The sequence below is a fragment of the Neomonachus schauinslandi genome, chromosome 10 (assembly GCF_002201575.2).
Source record: "Neomonachus schauinslandi chromosome 10, ASM220157v2, whole genome shotgun sequence".
Taxonomy (NCBI): Eukaryota; Metazoa; Chordata; class Mammalia; order Carnivora; family Phocidae; genus Neomonachus; species Neomonachus schauinslandi.
In genome coordinates, this window is record NC_058412.1 from 99,887,464 (window position 1) to 99,909,386 (window position 21,923).

The 21,923-nt window shown below is 40.9% G+C and overlaps 1 protein-coding gene across 1 annotated transcript in view; it reads right to left on the reverse strand.

The window, feature by feature from the left end:
* Window positions 1–1,196: 1,196 nt before the first annotated feature.
* SPTLC3 (serine palmitoyltransferase long chain base subunit 3) overlaps window positions 1,197–21,923 on the reverse strand; it is a 156,494-nt gene continuing 135,767 nt past the window's right edge. The window contains exons 10-12 of the mRNA XM_021700666.1: window positions 12,484–12,619; window positions 7,968–8,097; window positions 1,197–4,664 (exon numbers count right to left, since the gene is read on the reverse strand). Of these exons, the coding sequence (XP_021556341.1) occupies window positions 4,551–4,664; window positions 7,968–8,097; window positions 12,484–12,619 (380 nt within the window). The 3' untranslated portion in view covers window positions 1,197–4,550. The remainder of the gene's footprint in view (window positions 4,665–7,967; window positions 8,098–12,483; window positions 12,620–21,923) is intronic.

Below are 21,923 nucleotides of genomic sequence, written 5' to 3' on the forward strand. Positions count from 1 at the left end.
TACTTTTAATGATGTTAAGACCAATTAAGGGACAGTTGAAGACATCTCTACCTTTTAGAGAGATTCAGTGAAATATTCCCTAATGAAATCATATGATTTCTGGGGCTTGCTTCAAAGTAACCTGTGAGTGGGGGAAATAGATGAAAAAGACTAGCCGTGAACTGATAATGTTTGAAGCTAGGTGATAGGTGCACATGGGTTCATTATACTATTCTCTCTCTCTTACTCTATGTTTACAGTTTTCCATTTTAAAACTTTTGTAAAGGAGATGGATTAGAAATAATTATTTTTAAGTTGATGGACTGCTGTCAGTTCAGAGCCAAGTCCCTCCCCAAGAAGTGCCTTTGGCTGAATGGAATTGTCTTGGCCAAGGTAATGCCCTCCCCTACACCTCTACCTTGGTAACTTGTATCTAGTGATTAGTTGATGGCAGAAAGGACATAGAAGCCTAACTCCCTTGTTTCACTTTGAGATAATTTAAAGGGCCATCTCTGTTGCATACCTCCCCATGGGAATGACTAAGGCCTGTCTATGGTGAAATCGTAGTTAGGCTTCTCCCTTTTCCAATCCTGTCTCCTCGCTCCATCCTAGATATTGTTGCATTGTATGTGGTCTCAGAGTTATGCTGGTAAAGGTTTAACAGATGGCTCTCCAGATCCCAAATTTGTAGTGTTTGCCAATTTCCATGGTGTAAATACTCTCAGCATGGCCAATTTCAAGCTACCAATGTGATGTCACAGAAGAAGGAGTTGTGAACAGATGAACACAATTGGTTCTTGTGACACAGTTCAAGTCAGTGCCAGCCACCCTTGCCCATTTTCCTTAATAAAATTCTTAAATGCAAATCTCTATCTGAGTCTCTATTTAGGGTAATCCAAACTAACAAAGAACCATAAGAACCATCAATTATTTTTTCTATTGTCTATTTTGATGATTTGTCTATTAAAGAAACTAGTATTTCACAGGCAGAATGAAATGAAATTGTTTACCTCAAATGTTTCAGTGAAACACACACACACACATACACCCTACAATACTGTAAGACAATGTCCCATAATAATTGCTTTGAAACATTTAAAATACAGACGCCTTTTAATTTCCAAAGATTACACAGCTGCTTAAGGTGTTCTGAGAAAACAGACTTCAGATATGTTGCTCATATGGAGACCAGGAAAAATGGCCAAGAAATCACCAGAGAAGTTCAAAATATAAATTTTGTTATTATTGTCATAAATCCAAGAGAATTAAGGTTTCCTCATCAAAAATTTTAAGTCAGAGTAAGCCACGTAAAATATTTGCTATCTCTGAAGAAAATACAGAGGAGTATTGCACGTGTGAAGAACTGTTAAGACTTTCACCCTATTGGAGAGCTGTTGTTGGAATAAATAATCAGAGGCAGATTATTCTTAATATCCAATTTTGTAGAAAGAGAAGGTACCTGGAAAATGGGAACAAAATGTCCTGCTGAGGAGAAAAGTTTGGAATAATTCACTTTAGTAGTATAAGCGCCTTAATTATCAACAAAGAATGAGGACAAAGTTTCTGTTATGTTATTAGAGACAACTGATCTATGCAAACAAAAGCTCCAACAATGGTTCTCAAATTAGGGCATGGATTAGAAGCCCCTGAGGAGGCTGGCTAAATGTAAGTTCCTGGGCTCTTCCAATTCAGTGGAAGTCTGGCTGGGGGCCCAGGGACCTGCATTTTAATAAGCTTCTAGTAAATTCTGAAGCCCATGGTGTCTGTCAATCCAAAACATGCTGAAAGGCAATGTAGCCAAACATCCACGGTAACATAGTTCCATAATAGGATTAGGGATGTGTCTATGCCATTTCCCTGTTAAGCAAATGTATCCCCCCTATGAATATCAGTCTGGATCCTTTATGTTCTGTTTCACTGAAGGCCACATCTTTTAAAACATCTTCCATCTATCTATCAACCAGTCAGATTCTCACCTCTGTACCTTTATACTCTTGCTTGCTCTGTAAAGGAAGTGGAAAGTGTGTGTGTGTGTGTGTGTGTGCACATGCACATGCATGGGAGGGTTGGGGTACATAACAGAGTTTTGTTAGAAAATTCTCTTTCTCAACAGAACCAACCAAAGGGACATTTTAGGCTGTGGTATAGTTATTGAGACTCAACAATCCCTATCGATTTGAAATTGTGCTTTTATGAACCTAGCGGTAGATGTTTTCTTATAAAAATTAAAAATTCTCATAATCACTCTTAACCAACCTCATTCTATCTATGACATATACTCCTATATTACCAGCCCTACTGGATCTGGATCCCTCCTAATGTTCTCAGGAAGCATAGAATTTGGTTTATACTTGTTCTCGTAAGTGTATTCAGTGTGGACCCTCTGACAGAGATAGTTTTTTATTTTCTTTAAAAAATCTTGTACATGAGAATGTAATAAATTGTCTTAGGACTCTGGGATCTTGATGAAGCAGGAGTAATGTCCCCCTTGCTCCCCAGGCCAGGTGGATAAATAATTATTTTCCTATCATGAGTTAGACTCGGGATCCTCCATAAAAGTAATAAAGATAGACGAATATTCCTGCTCACAAAGACACCCTAAAACCCAAAGGGTGGGTGTGAAGATGTGTATGAAGATCATGGACATCTAGAAAGGAAGGGGATGTTTACTGCTTGCTGTACCTCAGTAAGGGCCTCTTCGTCTACTGTTCCTTTTATAGGACTGAAGACATTTATGCATTTGGGACAATTAACTGGAGTCAATTTCACTTAAATGCACATTTTCAAGAGAAAAGGCCTTCTTGGGGACATGTATACCACATATATTTTCTTTGTATAAGTAATGGTGCACCGATGGGGAGAGTTGTAATCTAGTTATCAAAATTAGTCACTGGATGGGGCAACTGCATTGTCAGAACTCACTTCCTCTCCTCTTTTGCTGATAGTGATCCTTACAAATGTGTGTGAGAAATTTTATCGTTGTGATCACTTTTAAACTGATATACCTAGTAGCAGTTTTACTTTTCCCATAAAAAGCTTTCCATCTTTTAATCTGTTGTGAGCACCAGGCATGTTGCTCTCTCGAACACCAGTGCTCCTGGCTGGGTTTCTATCTCACTGCACAGCATGAAAGCTTGAGTCTGTTTGTGTCACAAGTCAAACCTCTCTTGAAGTGATTTGTTTATACTGTCATTTGATGGAGTGGAATGTTCTGTAACTCATTCGAACTATTACAGAAGCTTTGCTAAAAGGTCACCACTGCTCTTTAGAGTTTCCAAATCTGGGAACCATCTGGGAGCTTGTTAAAGATAAAGTTTTCCACTGGCTTTTTCCATACCAACTAGAACCAATTAGCAAAAAGGTACTATTCCAGATAAGTTTGTGTTCACATTTAGAAAGAGAGAGAGACAGGCAGTCAGACAGAACAGAGGCAGAGAGATAGAGACAGAGAGAACTCAAGGAAATTACAGTTCGTTGCTCAATAGTGTACAAGCCCACTTTACACCAAAATCGGATTACATTTGCCAGCAGACGGTAAGGACTATTTAATAGGCCTGAACAGGGGTGTCAGTCTTAAAAAAGTTAAATAGAATTTGCTTTTTAATGTCGTTTTTGAATTAATACATTCAAGTATAGTCTTGAGAGCCAACTCTAAAGGAAACTGCATCTCACCAATTACCCAAATTTTAATAGGAAAATGACAACTCATTCCTTAAAGTAATAAGGGTTATGTATGCAAGCTAAACATTCACTCCACATGGCACCAACAGCCTTCCAGTTGTTATAACATTACAGTTTGAGTCTAGGCCTACAATTGGCTTGTGTTTGCTTTCTGCCCCCTTCCCTATGAAACAAAAGTCTTGACTTTTCCAAACCTCAAAAGCTCAGCTGTAAAACTGTAGGAGACCAGGAAGAGGAAAAGGAAAGTTTCCTTCAAAGATGTCTGGAGTTACTGGCTGGCCAGTCCCTCTCTCTCCCTCCAAACATTAACTATGGCTTTTGACACTTGTCCTTGGAAAAAGTCCAAATGTGGCAAATGGTAGAAGCAACATTTCTTTACCCTCCTGCCTGGAGCTCCCCATGATACAGATGAGTTCTAGCTGGGCCATTCATGGGTGAAACAAGGTCAGCTACTGCCCACCACCTTTGCTCACGTCTGCGGATGAAATAAGTACACACATAGGGAGATCTACTGAATTAAAAATCAAAGCCCTCTACTTTGGTTGGAATGCCTGAAAGAGTCTGGACCAAAGAGTCTGCACAGTAGCAGCTAAAACACAGGCTCATTGCCATTAAAAATGTTCTAGGAAGTGTGTGTGTGTGTGTGTGTGTGTGTGTATTTGTAGCAGGATACTTGGGAGAGGAGAAAGTTAAAATCTGGAACCATATTTTTGTCTCTGCAGTCCCGAGCTGGAGATATTAAAAACACAACCTTTCCTTCAGTTCAATTAAGCTGGTTTGGAAACCAAAATTGTCCTTAGAAAGGGGGAAGAAATCCATTTATATTCCTTTTGAGGCAAAACGGGGGTCTTTCGAGCAAAGTCTTTAGGTGCAATTCAGGACCAGGAAACTTAATCTTCCAGTTCAAAGCTTGTCTCGTCGTAGAGTTCAGGGCGTGTTGACTTCCTGTGCCGAGAGTATTTCAGTTGCAGAAGATCACCCATTTCATCTAGGTTTTCCAAAACCTGCAAAGAGATTGCGTTCCATCAGTTATTCTTTAAACTCCTAAGCCCCGCAGAGATACAATCTTCTTTTGCCAACTTCTTTGATTTTAAAGAAAAGGAGAAAGATCCAAATCATTAAGGTGTGGCTTATAAACCAGCCCTAGAGGAATGTTAGATTCTAATTAATTTTATTTCATATTCTTTAATAGTCTACCCCACATTATGAGTATTTAATTTGTTTTTGGGGTGTGAGGAGAGGAATAAAAGCATCTGACCAATGCTTACCCTTTCAGACTTTATTTTAAAGTTTAATGACATATATATAACCTTGTGGAAGAAAGAGGTAAGGTTGCAAATTACATTTGGGTTTATGTACAGCATAATGACACAGCAAATCAACCTAGCCAGGGGTAAAATGGAACATTGCAGGAGCTGGTTAGTGGCCTCTTCTCTCTCCCATACTGCCCCACCCGCAGCTTTTAAACACTCATCTCTATGTTCCATGGAATCACAGGACTTAAAACCACAAAGAACAGAGAACTCATCTGTTTCAGTTCTCTCAATTCAGGCAGATAAATGTATCCCCAATTTTCCAAAGAAACAACGGAGATGCAGAATAGACAAGATGTAATTTTCCCATCTAGTGTATCACTAATCTTATGGTACTGGGCATGCCTTTTTAGCTTTTTTAGGCCTGTCTTGACCTGTCAAATGAGGCGGACAATATTAGGATCTAATGATTTGAAAAAGGTGAGGATGTTTGTTAATTCTGGAATGAATGACTAGTGGAGCTTATGGGCTTTCCTCTTCGGGAAGTCTTTCAAACTGGCATCAAGTTCGATATCCACCAACATATGAAGAGTCATTTATTTCTGGGTGGTAGCATTACGGGTGGTTAAAATGTTCTTTTTACTTCAATGTACTTCCTAAATTTTTACATCAAATCTAAGCACTAAGACAAAGTAACAAAAGTTATATTTGAAATGACATCAAACCAAGATAGTGTCTATTGCTCTTGGCTGAAGTGGGGATGGAGTAGCTCAGAGTGGGGCATCTGCACACTTGGGGGAGATGAGAGACAATTCATGGAAGGTGTGGGAGAACATAGGATTTCTAGTTATTTTAATCTCAGTCTTTTTAACTTCCATTTTTGTGTCTGCTATAAAATGTACATAATATATTGGCAGTGCATAAATAACTTATAAGTGGATTTATGTTGAAGCCCACTGATCAGATGAGCACACCTGTACTCAAAAAAGGTAGGCATGAATCACAGAAGAAGCATCTTAGTAAGAGGGAACTGGGAAGGGCTTCTTCCATTTTACCCCTGGCCAGGTTGATTTGCTGTGTCATTTAGACTTCTGCTCTAGATGACTCTAAGGAAGCAGGGACCAGTCTGGGTTGATGCCGTTTTGAGCGGGAGAAGTTCAGTGATTGGCTGTATGCAGAATTCTTATGTGGCAGGTGGGATGACTAAGGTGAGGTCATTGGTAAAGGAGAAGCCGTCACTCATGTTAGAAGAAGGAAATTCTAAGCCATTTTGTGTTTGTAGAGTGACCTCATCTCTGCTTTGTTCCAAACATGGTCATAGAAGGGGCTTATTTAGTATGTATTTTCTGTGAGTGTTATATTCATTTAACTACCTCAATGTCCGGGCTGTTCAAAGGTCATTTTTCACTTTCCCTTATGTGTATATTAAGGAATATGCTCACAATTTTTTTATTGATATAGTTGCCTGATTTCAAAAGTTTAGAGGCATCTGTTTAGATGATGTCTCAGTGCTCCTTCCAAACCAGGTATTCAACAGGAATTAAGAACTTTTGAAGAGAATCCCAAGGTCTGATGTCTCCAGAATTAGGTATCCATGAATACCTCAATGCTGTTGGGGGTCACAAAAAAATACAAATCACCCACTGCTGTCCACCCATTCCTCTCATCTCTGGGAGCATGCTCCCCGGTCATGTCCTTTCCTCTCCCATGCCTACTGCCTCTCTCTCATTACTTTTTCCTCTCTTAATGTGTAAACATGCTCAAGTCTTTCAAGGGATTTATAAACCTTTTTTTTTTCTTGCTTTTGTAGTGAAACTTGGCTTTTTCTATTTAAAAGAAACAATTTGTTAAAATTAATTACTAGAAATATATACTCATTTTGGAGAACCTGGACAACATAAAAAGCTCTAAAGAACAATAACAACGAAGTTCACCCATCATCTCAAAACCTAGAGTTAGCTCAATTATTAGTGTGTCATGCAAGAAATTGTTATTATGTATGCACTCTGTAGTGGACACTGGTTTAAGTCCTAAGAATGTCATGGTGAAGCAGAAGGACATGGACACTGTGTGTGTATAATTTATTATTTGAGCTCAAAGTATTCACTTTTTTATTCTTTGTAGAACTGTCTCCTAGTGTCTGTATATATACATACATATGTATACATACATGATACACATGCACACATAACAATCCATAATACATGTTATGTGTGCATGTATATTACACATATACACATAATTCATTCCCATCTTCATATAGAATAACTCATTCATATATAATGAATGACTTCATATAATCCCATATATAATTCCTACCTTCATGTTCCACAGTTGTCTATATTTCTTTTCCAAGATGAATTTATTCTGTCTGGTATTATCACTAGTTGCTTATTTATTAGTATCTCCTCTTAGAGTTTTTGCTCCAGGGTTTTGCACAATAGTAGACACTCAACGTGTTTGCTAAATTGCTTTGACACTAGGAGACAGTTCCATCGACCCCAAACTGATTGAGATGGCTTAGTTTTCTGCTCTCGCTCATTCACATAAAGATCAAAACCAAAGGACAGTGAAATGTGGTTATGAAATCATTAAAAGCCAGTGTGGGTCTGGATGATATGATGGACCTGTCTTTGTCATTGCTTTGCCAACATGTTGCTTAGTTGTGTCATATTTTCTTATGAGGGGTTTGGTGGCTCTGAAAAGTGTCAGGTTGCGGGCGGTTCATGCTGAAATAGCATGTCAGATTAGCTTTTGCATTTAAGATCAAGTAAATGGCACAACATGTGGCTACTCAGCCAGTCTTTTTTATGAAACCAAAATACTGCCTTGAGTCAAATCTTCACTAAACTCATTTTTCTTTTCTATCCCCTGAGTTGATCACATTGTTGGGCATTGTTGGCATACCCGTTTTTTTTGCAGTGAGTTTTATGAGTGTTGGCTTTCTAAACCATCAAGAGAAATTTAGAGACCCTCAAGCAAGCTCAATAAAAGAATGTGCCCACAATGCAAGGTGCCAGCACTGATGGTTCTGTTGCCCTGTGGGGTACTCACCGTGTCTAGCATCTCCCGGGTATGTGCCGCTGAAACACAAAACCGAGCCCGAGCTTCTGCGAGGGGAGTAGCTGGAAATCCAACGACCACCACCCCAATTTTTCTGTTTAATAGATGCCTTGCAAAAGCCCTATGGGAAGGGTAAAAGAGAAGGTTAGCTGAGAGGTGACAAAATTACATGGCAAGAAAAGGAATATGGCTAATTGACATTTCTTATAACAATAAATAGAAGATGATTGAAATTACTAAACTTCTGTTACATGCAATTGACAAGGAAATGAGGCAAGAGGGGGAAATGAGGCAAGAGGGACACAGGGAAAGAAATGGGTACACAGAGAGGCTGGTTGGTAGATGCAGCCTATAGTATGTAGGTCATAACTACAAAGCTTTCTGACACAGGGTGTAAACTTTCTCAGCTGTGATTCCTTCCTGTTATCTGCTTCTAGACACTTTCTTTTTCAAGCTAATCTCAGTAACGATTCTAGAATATCGATCTCTAAAAAGTCTGTAGATTTTTTGTGCTAAGACCCAAAGTCAGACAAAAAAGCATGTGCCCCTAACTGAATCTTTCCCCACTTTGTGCTCTGTTGTTCTCTGCAGGAAACCTTGCTTACTAAATGTCTCTGCCCACAAGCAAGGTAAATGCCTCAGATCTGTTCTCAGCATTAAGAGGATTCTGGTGTCCTTTTTTTAGGCTGGAAGCTGACAGCACCACAGAAACCTTCCAGTCATAACTCAGGAAGAATTCTTGAACTAGACGTAGAGAGCTAGCTTGTTCGTTTATTCATTCTTCTTGCCATGGAGCTGTCTGCCTTTTTGGTTGCCTCATGCAGAATGCATGCTATCAAATGAAGTGATGGAGATTGCAAGATCTACTGAACACACAACCTCTCTGGCCCCGTGGCCCAGGAAAGGCAAGATTCGCCTTTGATTTGGATGAGGAAGATTAACAAGGAGGTGAAGCTTTCTGAGAAAGCTTGAAAAACAGAGGCTGTTATTTCTCTTTCTTGTTCACCCTATGGAAGGCTGCCCATGGAACTACACAGGATGAGAGCTCATAATTATCTGAGAAACAAGGCAAGTGCTTTTATTGCTAGAATACAAGCCACCTGACCCATGATCTCAGGCTAGTTTTCAGGACTCCCCAAAGACCATTTTCACTGTCTACATGTTTCTCTTTGTACCAGAAGAAGCGAGTTTTGCCAAAGAATGTAGAGCAAAATATATGACTGTTGATTCATTAGGCTAATCTGAGGCCTCCCTGGAGCACTTTTGGGCTTAAAATTTACACTACTAACGCTGGCCTCCTTCAGTTAATGTCTGATTGTCCTGAACATTTTATACAATGAGCCTCTGGGTTTGTACTCCCCAAAACAAATGAGAGCCAGTGTGAGCTGACAGAAGCTAGACTATGTGGATAATAATAATAAAACATTAGCACTGCGTAAATGCAGCATCACTGCATCCTGTATCCCACCATCCTACAAGTGTATGACGAGACCCATGGAAGGAAAATGTAAACTCTGCACCAGAGAGTAAATACAATATATTCTTGATTATTCAAGTGAATGTTTTATGGGTGAAATCACATGATATTGGACATCGTAGAAGATTCCTGTGGTAGGGTTGCAATGAAACTTTGCTCAAAAGGATACCTGGCTGGAGATCATATTTTCATTCTGCAGTAGGTGGACATGTGGAGAAATCACAGTGCTTTAATAAAATCAAAGGGTTGAAAATGAGCAAATGAAAGAAGTGCTCATACGCTGGCTTATACAATTAACTCCTTGTCTCAAAAGCTTTTCTCCATATAAACTTTCCATTGAAGAAATATCTGAGAAGAAAACAAGGCCAGGTGGCAGGGAAGCTCTTGGCAGCAACTCCTGCCAATAAGAGATGACATTACCTTTTGTAACTGACCTATTCTAAGTTTCCTTAGAAAACTCAAGCAATTAGAGTGGTTTTTTCCCCATTTGTAGTGACTGAGGCCTTTTGATTCACCAAAGATGACACTGAGAGTTAAACTCATACTCTGTGTTTGCTTTAATGGGATGTGGATATCCCCCCCCTGTGGACTAAAGCTTCAGAGGCCATGCTATGCACTGAAAAGAGCTCTGGTATAGGAGGCAAATGGAACTGGCTTTTAATTCTGGGCTCTACTGCTTGTACAACCTGAGTGACCCTTAGAAAGTAGTCTAACTTTTGTGGGTCTTGGTGCCCTTGTTTATAAACTAGGGCCAAGCATCCACCCTTGGTGGGTGATCGCTGGATCTGACAGTCTTACTTAGCATAGAATCAGCATTCAGCCACATCAGATCCTCCTTAAATATCATCTTCACTGGAAGGCACTAGATGGTTTGACATATCATCCAGGGTTCAATATGGCATATTTGATTCACACAATAGCAAGATCTCCACCTACTATTTTCCTGGAAGTTCTATTTTTATTAATGCAACCAAAGGTTGCAGTAACTATTTTGGAGAGCCATGCAACCATGGTGACCAAATCCTGCACTCAGTTGAAACTAATAATAATAATCATTGCACTAGTAGAAGTCCTAGTAGTAGTAATAATAACCACCACTGATAAAGTGCTGATAGTACACCAAGTACTATATTAAGTGCCTTATATACTACTAATAATAATAGCTCCCACCTAGTGGCTCCTATATAAGAGACAACATGCTTTATGCTGACAGACCTCATCTTGTTTAATTGAAACAATTATGAAATAAGTACTATTACATCCTATTTTAAAAATGAGAAAACTGGGGCTTCAGAAAGTTGGGCAACTTGTCCAAGATCCCCCAGCTAGCAAGAGGCAGAGTCAAATTCTTCTTCATTCCACACTCCTCACTACACCAAGGAGCACAGTTTTTACAAATAACACCCTCTGATTTCATTTTTCACATTAGCTGTTGTCCACAGAAGTACTCCCTCTCTCTTTCTGTTATTGCAAAATTCAATTCCTGAATTTAAATGCATTTGCTTTAACACTTCATGGACTCTTTTCAGGGCATGGATTCATGTTAAAATTCTATTTCCAGCCTTCACCAGCAAAGTCAGAACTATACGGCATGCTCCCTAGGACCACCCTCCAGCATTGTGCACTTTAGACTCTCAAAAATAAAACACATTTATTTTGGTGTCTTCCTTTGAGCTAATGATAACATATTAGAGAGACATGTGCTAAGTGTGGAATCTTTCTTCCACAAAATACCATTTTGCTAACCATTCTGAATAAACGTAGGTTTTCTTTTGTGCCTTCTGAAATAGGATGGTAAAGGGTTTGGGATCATATGCTACTTTGAGTCCCCGTTGCCATTCCTCCCTGTGGTAAGTACCAAGCAGTATCCTGTGGGACTTTTCTGTAGCTCACTATCCTCTTGACCACTCCATGCACTGTTAGCCTAACCCAGATCTGTGAACAAAGGGCCCACTGGTGGTAATGGTGTGGCAAGTGAAAGAACTTACGTGTGTGTTTTAACTGCTTGTTATTTTGCTGTGGTGAAATGATAGAAGAGTGTATGCTGAAGAATTAACACAGTCCTATCCACCGTGAGTTCTCAACTGATAGCCCCTGAATCTCTTCTCTTACTTAAAATACTGTACCAATCTATTCAGACTCTTAAAGAGTCAAACAGAAATTTCCAACAATGGGATTATGTTGTAGGAGAGTTAGGACATCTAGAATCTTATAAATATATGTTGACTATTACTTTCCACCATGCACATGGTCAGACACCCAAATAAATATTTTACATTTAGAAAGGACTTTAATTAACTTCCTTTTAATAACAGAGGTAGTTAGTCTGTGGCAGGTTGGAGAATGATTCATGTATAAAATTGTCTATGCCATATTGAGAAAAAGTCATTTTTTCTCTTTATGCAGTTGTTCTCATGCTCAATTTCAGAGTTGCAATCAATGGGAAACAACTCCACGTAGATTTATAGGAGAGGCATTAAAATTTGGTGTTAAGAGCGTGAGCCTAAGTTTGGGTTTGCCTCTTGATATTCTCTTGATTTCACTACTGCTCGACTTGTATGACTTTAGGCAAACTATTTAATTGTCCTCAGCCTCAGTTTCCCCCACACTTGAAATAAGGCTGCCTTCTTCTGGGGATGGGCATGAAAGGTGAGTGGAAAAAGCACAGAGCCTGGTAATGTTGTTTTCAAATGTTGGGAGAGATGGTCTCCAGAAGTTCTCCCTGAAAAAGACCGTGGGGCAGAAGGAGGCAAGGATCATCCCTAATTTACAGGTGAGGCCTAGGGGTGACACCCAAATTCACAGGGCTTGAAAGTGGTGGACACTTGAATCTCTTCTTAGAAGACCTCTTTGCTGATGGGCTGGCAGTTGGCTTCCAAGAAGCTGTACAAGTGAATTCTGAACTCAGCACCCCATTCCAAGCACATAAGCAATGCCCATGCTGAAAGAGCCTCATAGAGTCAGAAGCACTGTCTTAGTCAGATCACCTTGGGGCTCCGGTGTTATTCTGAGAGCCTGTTGAATACTCACGCTACTTTAGCAGGCATGTAAAGGAGCAGGGGAATGACTGGAGACTCCTCATTGCCATAGATAATGAATCCCATTTCATTCAGTCTCTGTCTGAAGTATCTTGTGTTTTTTGCAAGTTGCCGTACTCTCTGCAACCCTGAAAGAAGACAGGCATGAAATCCATCAATTTCCACCAGGAAGAGAGAAGCAAAGGTCAGATTGACTTGGCAAGCATTCTTAAGTCTTTCTGCAGGCCTGCATCATTAGCTGGGAGGGGGTCAAAATAAGGCAGGGAAATATCTCTTGGTGAGTAGGTGTGGGTACTGATGCCTGAGAGCTGTCTTTAATCTGGAAGTCAGGATCCGGGGTGGGAAGGAGCTGTTAGGTTCTGCTAGCAACTAGAGGCAGGCTAACATGTGGGGTGGGCAGAGAGTGTGTCTAGCAAGAAGAAAAGAGATGAGCTATCATTTACTAGGTACCTACTGTGTATGGACTCTGTGCTAAGTGCTTTAAAGACATTAACTCAGGGGAAGGGAATGTGACAAGATGTGACACAGACACAGACACACACACACCACACCACTTATTGGTAGATGCTTTTCAGCCAAGCTGAGCTGGCCCATTAAGTTGCTTCTCATCCAAGTCTCTAATCAAAGAGCACTTCACCTAACCTGAGCTTGAAGGGGTAGCACATCCCTGAACAAAGATAGGTCCAGCTGAGACCAGAACTGTTTTGTGAGGCATTTGGTAGTGGTAGAGTAATAGAGGGAGAGGAATAGAGGGAAAGGAAGAAGGGGACCTCTGTTTTCCCCATGCACCAAAAATGACAGCATGGGCTCCAAACAGAAGGTCAAGGAAGGTATATGTGTCCATTTCCAGGTTATTGGTACTTCAGCTCAAAAGCTTAGCTTCTGTCCTCCATGTGTGTCCCAGGGGGAGGTCACACATATGAGATGGCAAAGGGAATTAAAGAGTGGAAAGAGTTCTGAAGAAATCTCTCTACTCCATTACTGTCTCCAATGAGGCAAGTGAGCAAATCAGCCAAAACCAGAGTGTGTGTGCTTGATACAAAAGATTGAACAGAATTGGATATTTAAGTCCCCTAGAAATCAGTCCAACATTTGCATCTGATGCAAAGTGGCTGTTGAGCAGGAACAGCTGCTACAGCTAACACCGTTATGATTGGTTGGGTGTCTATTCAAACTGATCAGAGTTCTTGCTTTACTGGTTTTTCAATATTCTGAACATCACTCCTGGGTGTCTGTAACTCTGCAGATGGAAAATGGGTTAAAATGTCAGTAAACATGTCAATCACGGTTCTCCAGTTCCTTCTTGGAGAAATGGCTCAGATTGTGTCTTGACACACAGGTTGAGCAGTGGACATTTCCTGCTCAACATCCTTCTTCCAGGGGCCCGTGATGTTCAGTTGGCCCTGACTTTCCTCTTTGCTACAGGATATCATATGACCAAGGCCTAGCCAATTGGAATACTCCATCCCCCTGATTATTAGTTCAATGATGAAATACAACCTGGGCCTATCAGAGTCTTTCAGATCTGCTGAAGAAGTGTATGAATGAGTTCATCCTAAGCTACATGTTTGTCATCATATGGAGGAAACCTGCTTGAGAATGATGTTGACTCAGAAAGCCAAGGTACAATGACGGCATCATTGTAACCCTCGGGCCTAGCCATGCCTAAGTGAGTCTGTCCTTTGGACTGTCTGTTGTGTGAACCAATACATTTCTTTTTCTTAAGCTATTTGAATTTATACAACCTATAACCAAATGTGTTCTGAGTAATACAGGTGGCCACTTATTATATGGGGTTACTTCTAAAGGACAATAATAATATCAACAACAACAGTAATTGTAGCTCACAAATACATAATGTTACCACTGTTATAAGCACTTGACATTTAATAATTTATTTAGTCCTCACAACAACTGTATTGAACTAGATGCTATAATCTCACGTTACACATGAAGAGAAGCCAAATAACTCACCCAAGTTCACAGAGTTGGTAGGTAGCAGAGCCAGAATTTGAACCCAGGTAATTGGGTTCTAGAATCTGTGCTGTTAACCTCTACATTATGCCCAAGAATAGCAATGGGTGATGTCTACCTAGATAATGGATGATAGCCAACTCTTCACTAAGCTCAATAAAATACACTCTTCCAGCTATTATGATCATTGTTATACCAAGTTTTTCTAGTAGAGGCAGTTCAGAAGTTGAGGGCTGAGCAAGCTTTCAGTAGCCTCATGTTGTGAGAAAGGGGATAGGACATCAGGGACTAGAGTCTGAGGTCTGCCACAGGGTAGGACTGGTGAACTCCCTTCACTTTGAGTGGGGAGCCTGAAGGGTTACTCCTGAGAAGTAAGGGTGAACCAGAAGTAGACAGGCTCCCAAAGGGCACATTCTTTATCCAATCATCTGACATTTTTCACTAGGCTTTATCACTCCCAAAATAGTTCAGATCTTCTTCTGAGAGTTTTTCTTTGCTTGCCAGGCCCAAATCTACTTGACTTCTCTGACATCTTAAATGTGTTAACAATATATGCAAAGGAATGGAAATTTAGTTGAGTGGAACACCAACCAAGAAGGAGGGTGTTGAATTGTCCCTGCTTGTTTTCTGTTTCTATCCTTCACTCAACTCCAGTTCTCAAGGAAGTCTCCTCTCTGACTCTGCCAGCAGACTGTGATAGAGAAAGCATCGGGTTATTGTAATTCCACCATGCTGGCCATAGCTAATGGATGCAAAACACTCTTGATTGAAGGCCAGTCCACTTGGGTGTTGGCCAGAGAGTCATGACTTGTCTATCATGGGAACTTCACCAAAGAGATAATAAATATGAATTAAACCAATAAAAACCTCTTGCTGGTAGAGTGTGAATGTGAAAAATTTAGAGAAAGCCAACAATTGGTATTAAGACTAGAAACTGAAGGACATAGAAAAGCTTATTATCAGAATCTATAAGACATGGGAAACCACTGGTCAGTGGCAGCGATGATAAACCATATAGAAGAGAAGTGGGCAGTGCAAAGTTAGTCAGTAGGAACTGGAAGAGAAGAAATAGAAACAGGGAAGAGCATATAGTCAGTCTAGTAGGCAGACAGATATGACATCTAAAAATGCATGGAAAATTGCAACTCTTATGAGTGCTGTAAAGAATGCTATGTGGTGTTATGAGAACCCACATTAGAGAGATTGGACCAAATCTGAGGAAGTCAATACATGATGAGTGAGTTGAGATCGGAAGGGTATAACCTTGTTAACAGGCAAAAAACTAGAGGGGAGCATTTCAGGTACAGGAAACAGGTGCAACGGTCCAGTGGTTTGTAGAAGAAAAGAGTGGTTGAGAACCAGGTAAGATGTGGTTAAGTGTTGGGCAAGATAAGGCTGGAGTGATGGGTAGATTTTCTAAAAAAAAAAAAAAAAAGAGGACAGGGATTGAAGAATCTGACATTTAGTGGTTGGGAAGAGAATGAACTTAAAAGGGAGACAAAGAGAGCAATCAGGGTGGGAGAAGACAAATCAGGACATGAAATACTTTTTACTGATTTTATCAACATGGTAGTCATTGATAACCTTTACTTTTGGGGTCCCTGGTTGGGACTTTGGTTTTCAAGAAACAGGTAGCTGCAAATATGGTTTATTTTAATTCATATATGCTTTTATTTTCCCACTCATCTCCTTCAAAAAGGAAAAGATAAGCCTTCAACCCTGAAATTCCAGATTTGCAACATGAATACAAGTAAGGGATTGGGAGAGGTGTAGAACCATTTGTATACATTTTGCTTTGTAGTATGCTGAAGTGTTCCTTGGAAACTTGTATGTGTATAGAAAGCAACCTCTTTGAAGGCCAGAACTAGAAATGAGGAGGAGAATATTTGTTTTCATTTAAAAGAAAATTTCATCTATACATGGAAACTGTGTATTTAGGGAGGTGAGAGCATAAGGAGTAGGGGGAGATTGTGGAAGAAGAAGGGAAAGAAAAAGAAGGACTGGGTAAGACTTGTTTTAAAGAATGTGATTTAAATGAAGTCACAGATATACATCCCAGTCACTAAAATGTATTCCATATGGCCTGTCGCCTTGTATGTTTAGCTCTTTTGTTGATCGTTAGCTGCACAATGAAGAGATGACTTCATCAGGCTGGGTCTGATGATTCCTAAATGATCCCCCTCAAAGACTAGAAGGATTTCCTGGCCTGGAAGTGCATGAATGACTTAAATTGCTTTTCCCAATGGCATTATCTTTGCGCTTGCCCATAATGACTCATCTATCATTGGGCTGCCCAACTACTTAATTGGCCCCGTCTGTCCCCTTTGCCTTGATTAACCCAAGTAACTGGATCATCAGCTAATGTCATCACTTTACTGCTTCTAGATCCTTTGGAGAGTTGACCAAATAGATCAGAATATTGATCCCAAGGGTAGCTAACTCTTAAGAATTGCCCTGTCTTTTCTATCTTTGAATCATTTAGCACAGCATGGCTGACAAGCCATTATGATACACTTTGTGGTCACCATGTTTTCTCATATAGATCACTATTAATGCCTTTGAGGTCCTTTGTGTTGGCCAAGATACAGCTCCTTTCAATTACTCTATTGCTCACTCTTTGAAATTGGAAACATTCTACTCTTGTAGGGCCTGTGGGCAGAGAGGAATTTATACATATAAAATGCTACTCATCTAGGCAGGATGTGGGTGATTTTATTAATTATGGTGTGCTTTGAGATCCTTGTTTGAAGAGTGCTTTGTAAGAATAGGAGGAATTTTTAGCACTTGTCTTTTTGTACAGGGATGGCCATGCCAGGGTGGCATGGAGATTGGGCATTGCAGTCACATTCCCTACCTAATACTCAAAGTCTCTAATTCAACCATTTCTGGTTCTTCTTTCACACATCATGCAGAAGACAGGGAAGGTCTCTGCTCAGATAGTTAAGTAAATGAGCTGATCTCTTCTGTAGGGTTCTAGAGAGTTTATATGTTTATTTTGCTATATTCTGGGTTCTCTGAAAAAGGAAGAGGCTTTGGAGTTAAATGGACTAAAAAAACTGAACTCCATCTGGACAATATAAGGCCTTAAAAACCTCAGTTTTACCTGTAAAATACAGATAAATAAGCTCATCACCCAGAAAGTTTGGTGGAAATAAAGGGGTTAATGCAGAAACATGATTTGTATGTACCTGGCATGCAGTAGGTGTTTGGAAGTCTAATTATATTTTTTTTCCATAGGACAGTAGTTCCTAGCAACCTCAATGGCACTTCAGAATCATCTGGATAGCTTGGCAAAATCCCATGCCCAGACTGCAACCCAGACCAATTGAATCAGTATTAAATCGATATAAATCTGGATGGGACCAGGCATAAATTTTGGTTTCTACAAGTTATAGCCATGGAGACTCGGATGTCTCAGAAATAGCCGCCATTGCCAGTCGAAGCCCAAAGCCATCCACGTCTGTGTTAAGTACCTGACTGTGTTGGCTATGACTTATTTCTTAGTTGGATGTGGAAAATAAAAGATGAGCATATGTCCTGGCCTCTTGTTTGACACGATTACCTCCCAGCAGTTAATCAGTGCTTGGGTGCTTGGAGAGTACGTTTTGTGGGGGTGACCTGCTTCCCTGACAGCTATCTGCTCCAAAGTGCTCATTCGACTTCAGATCAACCCAACTGTCAACCTCCCCCCTCTCATGAGGCTGGATAAAAATCCAGCTGACCTGTACATTGCTGTTCTACCCATTCAGATTTCTAGCTCTGCCAACTTGAGAGATGGGCTAGGTTAACAGAGGCCACAAATACTTTAACCTTCTCTCCAATGCTGTTAAAACAAAAACAGCTGGGGCAGGGGAAGGAAAACAAATAAAACACAAAGCATCCCACTACAAAGCTTTGCAGTCCCCTAATAAAAACAATCGTCTGTGGCGTTTCCAAAAATATGCTTGGGACAACTCAATCTCCAGAGGGCTAGAAGGCACTGCAGACAGTGGAGACTCCCGGAATGACCTGTCAAAAGCTAAAGAAGGAAAATTTGTTGTCTGCTAAACCATCGGCATGCAAAAAAAACAGAGAGGCATTTCCCTCTGAAAGACTAAATGAAAGAGGCTGATTTCATGAGCTTGGGAGCCAACACGGGTGCCACTCTCTATTTTCTGCAGATTTTGCAAGCTTACTTGGTAACAGAGGAAGCATGAATGTGCCCAGATGCCACAGAGTGACTTATTTTTATTATTTCCCAGGTTTAAAAATGCACTAAAGAAATACATGCTGCTATCCCTCCCTAAATTATTTAGCATACCTCCATGATGGTCGGAATACAGACTGGACAACCTCAAACATGCTCTTAGGCAGCACTGCTTGGAAAATGTCCTTTTTTTTTTTTTTTTTTATTAAAGAGATGGGAAGAGTCTCTCCATAAAACATCTCTTACAATTTAAGAAGTCAATCTTTCTAAAAATATCACATTGATACTAAAGAATACCTGAATGGTCTGAGAATGCCCCATCTCCTTGCCTCTTGCCCCTTTGTCCATTCGCTTATGGCTTCTTCCCCTGGCATGGCAGGGCAGGGGGGTGGTGGTGGGACTGGGGAGGGACCTTGGAATAAAGTGTCAATGTGACAGCAGGAACCCAGCGGTCTGTTATTTTAAACTCTGGACACAAGACAGGACATTTTGTTTGCAACACACTTAGGGGCAGAGTGATCTCAGCAAAGATCAAGAGGCTACAGAGCAGCAAGAATCATAAGAATCACATTAGCAGTGACAAGCTTCCCAGTGGGATGGAGAAAACTGTTTGGAGTGGTTTGTTGAGAGGAACACATATTTTTATCAGGCACTGAAGCTCTCCCTTTTGATGTCTGGATTCCAAGGTTACAGCATGTTTTATAGTCACATACACATGTTCCAATGACTCTTCAGGCCACTTAGTCATACCCCCGGGGAATGCGCGCAGGAGCAGGGAGGCTGGACATCAAGGGTGGACAGATGTCTGCACAACCTAATTTCAAGGACCCCGGGTGGCTGCCACTGCCTGCACCTCCCTACCCAATGCTCCACAAGGAGTTTCATCCACAAGGAGAGGTGTGAATGGACAGGTCTTGCGTACCTATTATGAGCCAGAAACTGTGTTTTGGGGCCCTCTTCACAGATACAGAAACTGAGGCTGGGAGATCATTAATGCATTACCCAGCTGACCCGGAAACTGGCCATACCTCCCGATCTAATCCAAGTCTGCTCTTTGGAGAGAAGCTGGTAAACTCATTTCTGATGAGGTGTGAATTCCATGATTCATGGATTCACGTGTTTTACAAATGAAAAGCACTCACTATGTTCAGGAGCCGGACCAGCTGCGAAGGTGAAGTAGAAGATGAGAACATTCTGAGGCTGTTTGGAAAGAAATGATCTAATGGAAGACAGGGCAGGTAGCAAATAATATACAATTGAGTGCAAGAGCCTCAAGAAAGATCTAGACAGAGTTGGCAGGCTTTTCACATAGTGGTGCTTCCTGAATCCTTACAGAATGAATGATAAGATTTAATGTTAATTTGCATTTAAATAGAGAGCAGTGTCTTAGCAAGTCATGAATTGTGGAATTTTACACATTAAATGGGGTAATTTGGGAGGCTAGGGGTTTTCTGGGAACTTTGTAAATCAGTGATTCTTAAGCAGAGGAACACACCAGAGTCTCCTGGGAATATTTCTTTTTCTAGAATACATACAATAAAGCCCCCTCCCCCCCCAGAGATTCTGCTCCAGACAGACTGCTGGTGTAACTGTGTTGTGCACCAGTTAAGAATCATTGCTTGAAGGCATAACTTCTATTGTGGGTGATGGTTCTACGAAGATACTAAGGCTGATCCTAACTGAAGACATCAGAGAGCAATTTCATTCCAGAATATTTTGTACTCCGTCAACAGATCTGTACATAAGGTTCCCCTTGCCCTTTCCTTTTTTTTTTTTTATGAAGATGAGCAAGTGACTCATCATCTCTGAGCCTTCATTTACCGATCTGTTAAATAGGGATGATAGCAATAACTGCCCCACCTATTGGAATGCTCTATGGAAGAAATGCTCTGGGATTTTGGAGCAAAGAGCTAGAGGGGGTAAGTTAACATCATGTGCATCTAAGTTCAGAGGTGGGGGGGCACCTGGAAAATGGGTAACTCACTTGCCATAATATTTGTATCACAGTCATGAGAAAGATCAGTGAAGTCAGACCACTGACATGTGTGAATGGCACCCTAGGATTTGGAAGGTTTGGGTGGGTAATAGGGAGCCGTGGTAGCATCATGAGCAGGATATACCATCTTCTGAGGGAGTTTGGGAAAAGGAAGCTCATGGTGTATAGCATGTGGATTAGGATGAGGGAAAAACTGGAGGTGGTAAGACAAGTAGGAAGCCAGAGTGGCAGCAAATGTCTGAAGTGGGTGAGGAGGTGTGTGTTAGGAACTGTTCTGATCTCTGGCAGGAAGGCAAAGGAGGCAGCAAAGGACAGGTCCTGGGCTGAGCACCCGAGTTAATGGGGTCCCCTGAAAGGTCTCTGAGAAACGATGCAAGTTAAAGTGGCCACCAGCAAGTCCCACTGAGGTAGCTACCTACGTGATTCAAACCTCTGGCTTTCAAAGTGTCCGCTGAGGGTGCACTGGAGAAGCCTCAGACAGGGGGTGTGGGGAGGAACTGAGGGAAGTCTCAGCAGAAGGCAGATCAGACTGCCCTGACCCCGCTACAACAATAGCATCAAGGCCAAGTACTCAAGGACTCTGAGCCCAATTTCCTGGGTCCAAAATCAGCTCTACCATCTCGAGCAAGGTACTTCAACTTTCTGTAACTTGGGATCTTCACCTATAAAATGGGAGTAACAACAGTGTAATAATAATAATATCCATTACATTCTGCTCTGTGGATTAAATGTTCAGGACTTAGAATAGCGCCTGGCACGCGATAAGCCCTATATGAGCATTGTAAAATTTAAAAACTAGAAATAGCTTATAAAACGGACTTCCATGTACACTTCATTTGAAAAAAAATTCTGTAGTTCAAAAATGTTGAAAACTATTCACTTGAACCAAAGAGCAGACAGACTGTCTTGGATTTGCGCCTAGGGCTGCACCCCTGAGCTCAGTGGGGGTAGCCTGTGGTACCTGCACCCAATCTGGCTGTTCCTGGGCTCTTCTCAGTTTTTTGTTTGTTTGTTGTATTTTTCGTGGGATTTTTTGGTGTCTGGGACATGTCCTCCAACAGCTTCTTATCCACCAGAATTAAGCGTTCACCGGAATAATTTTCATTTTCAGTATTCAAGTTGAAGCGTATGGTCGCTGGAAATCTAACTATGTTCAGTCCTTCTATTTTAGAAGAGTAAAATGAATTTTAGGGACACTAACCAGTACTTAAGAGCTGGGCAGCTGAGCCTTTAGAAGGGACTGGGCTCTCCCAGAAGAAAGAGATTCAAGAAGAGA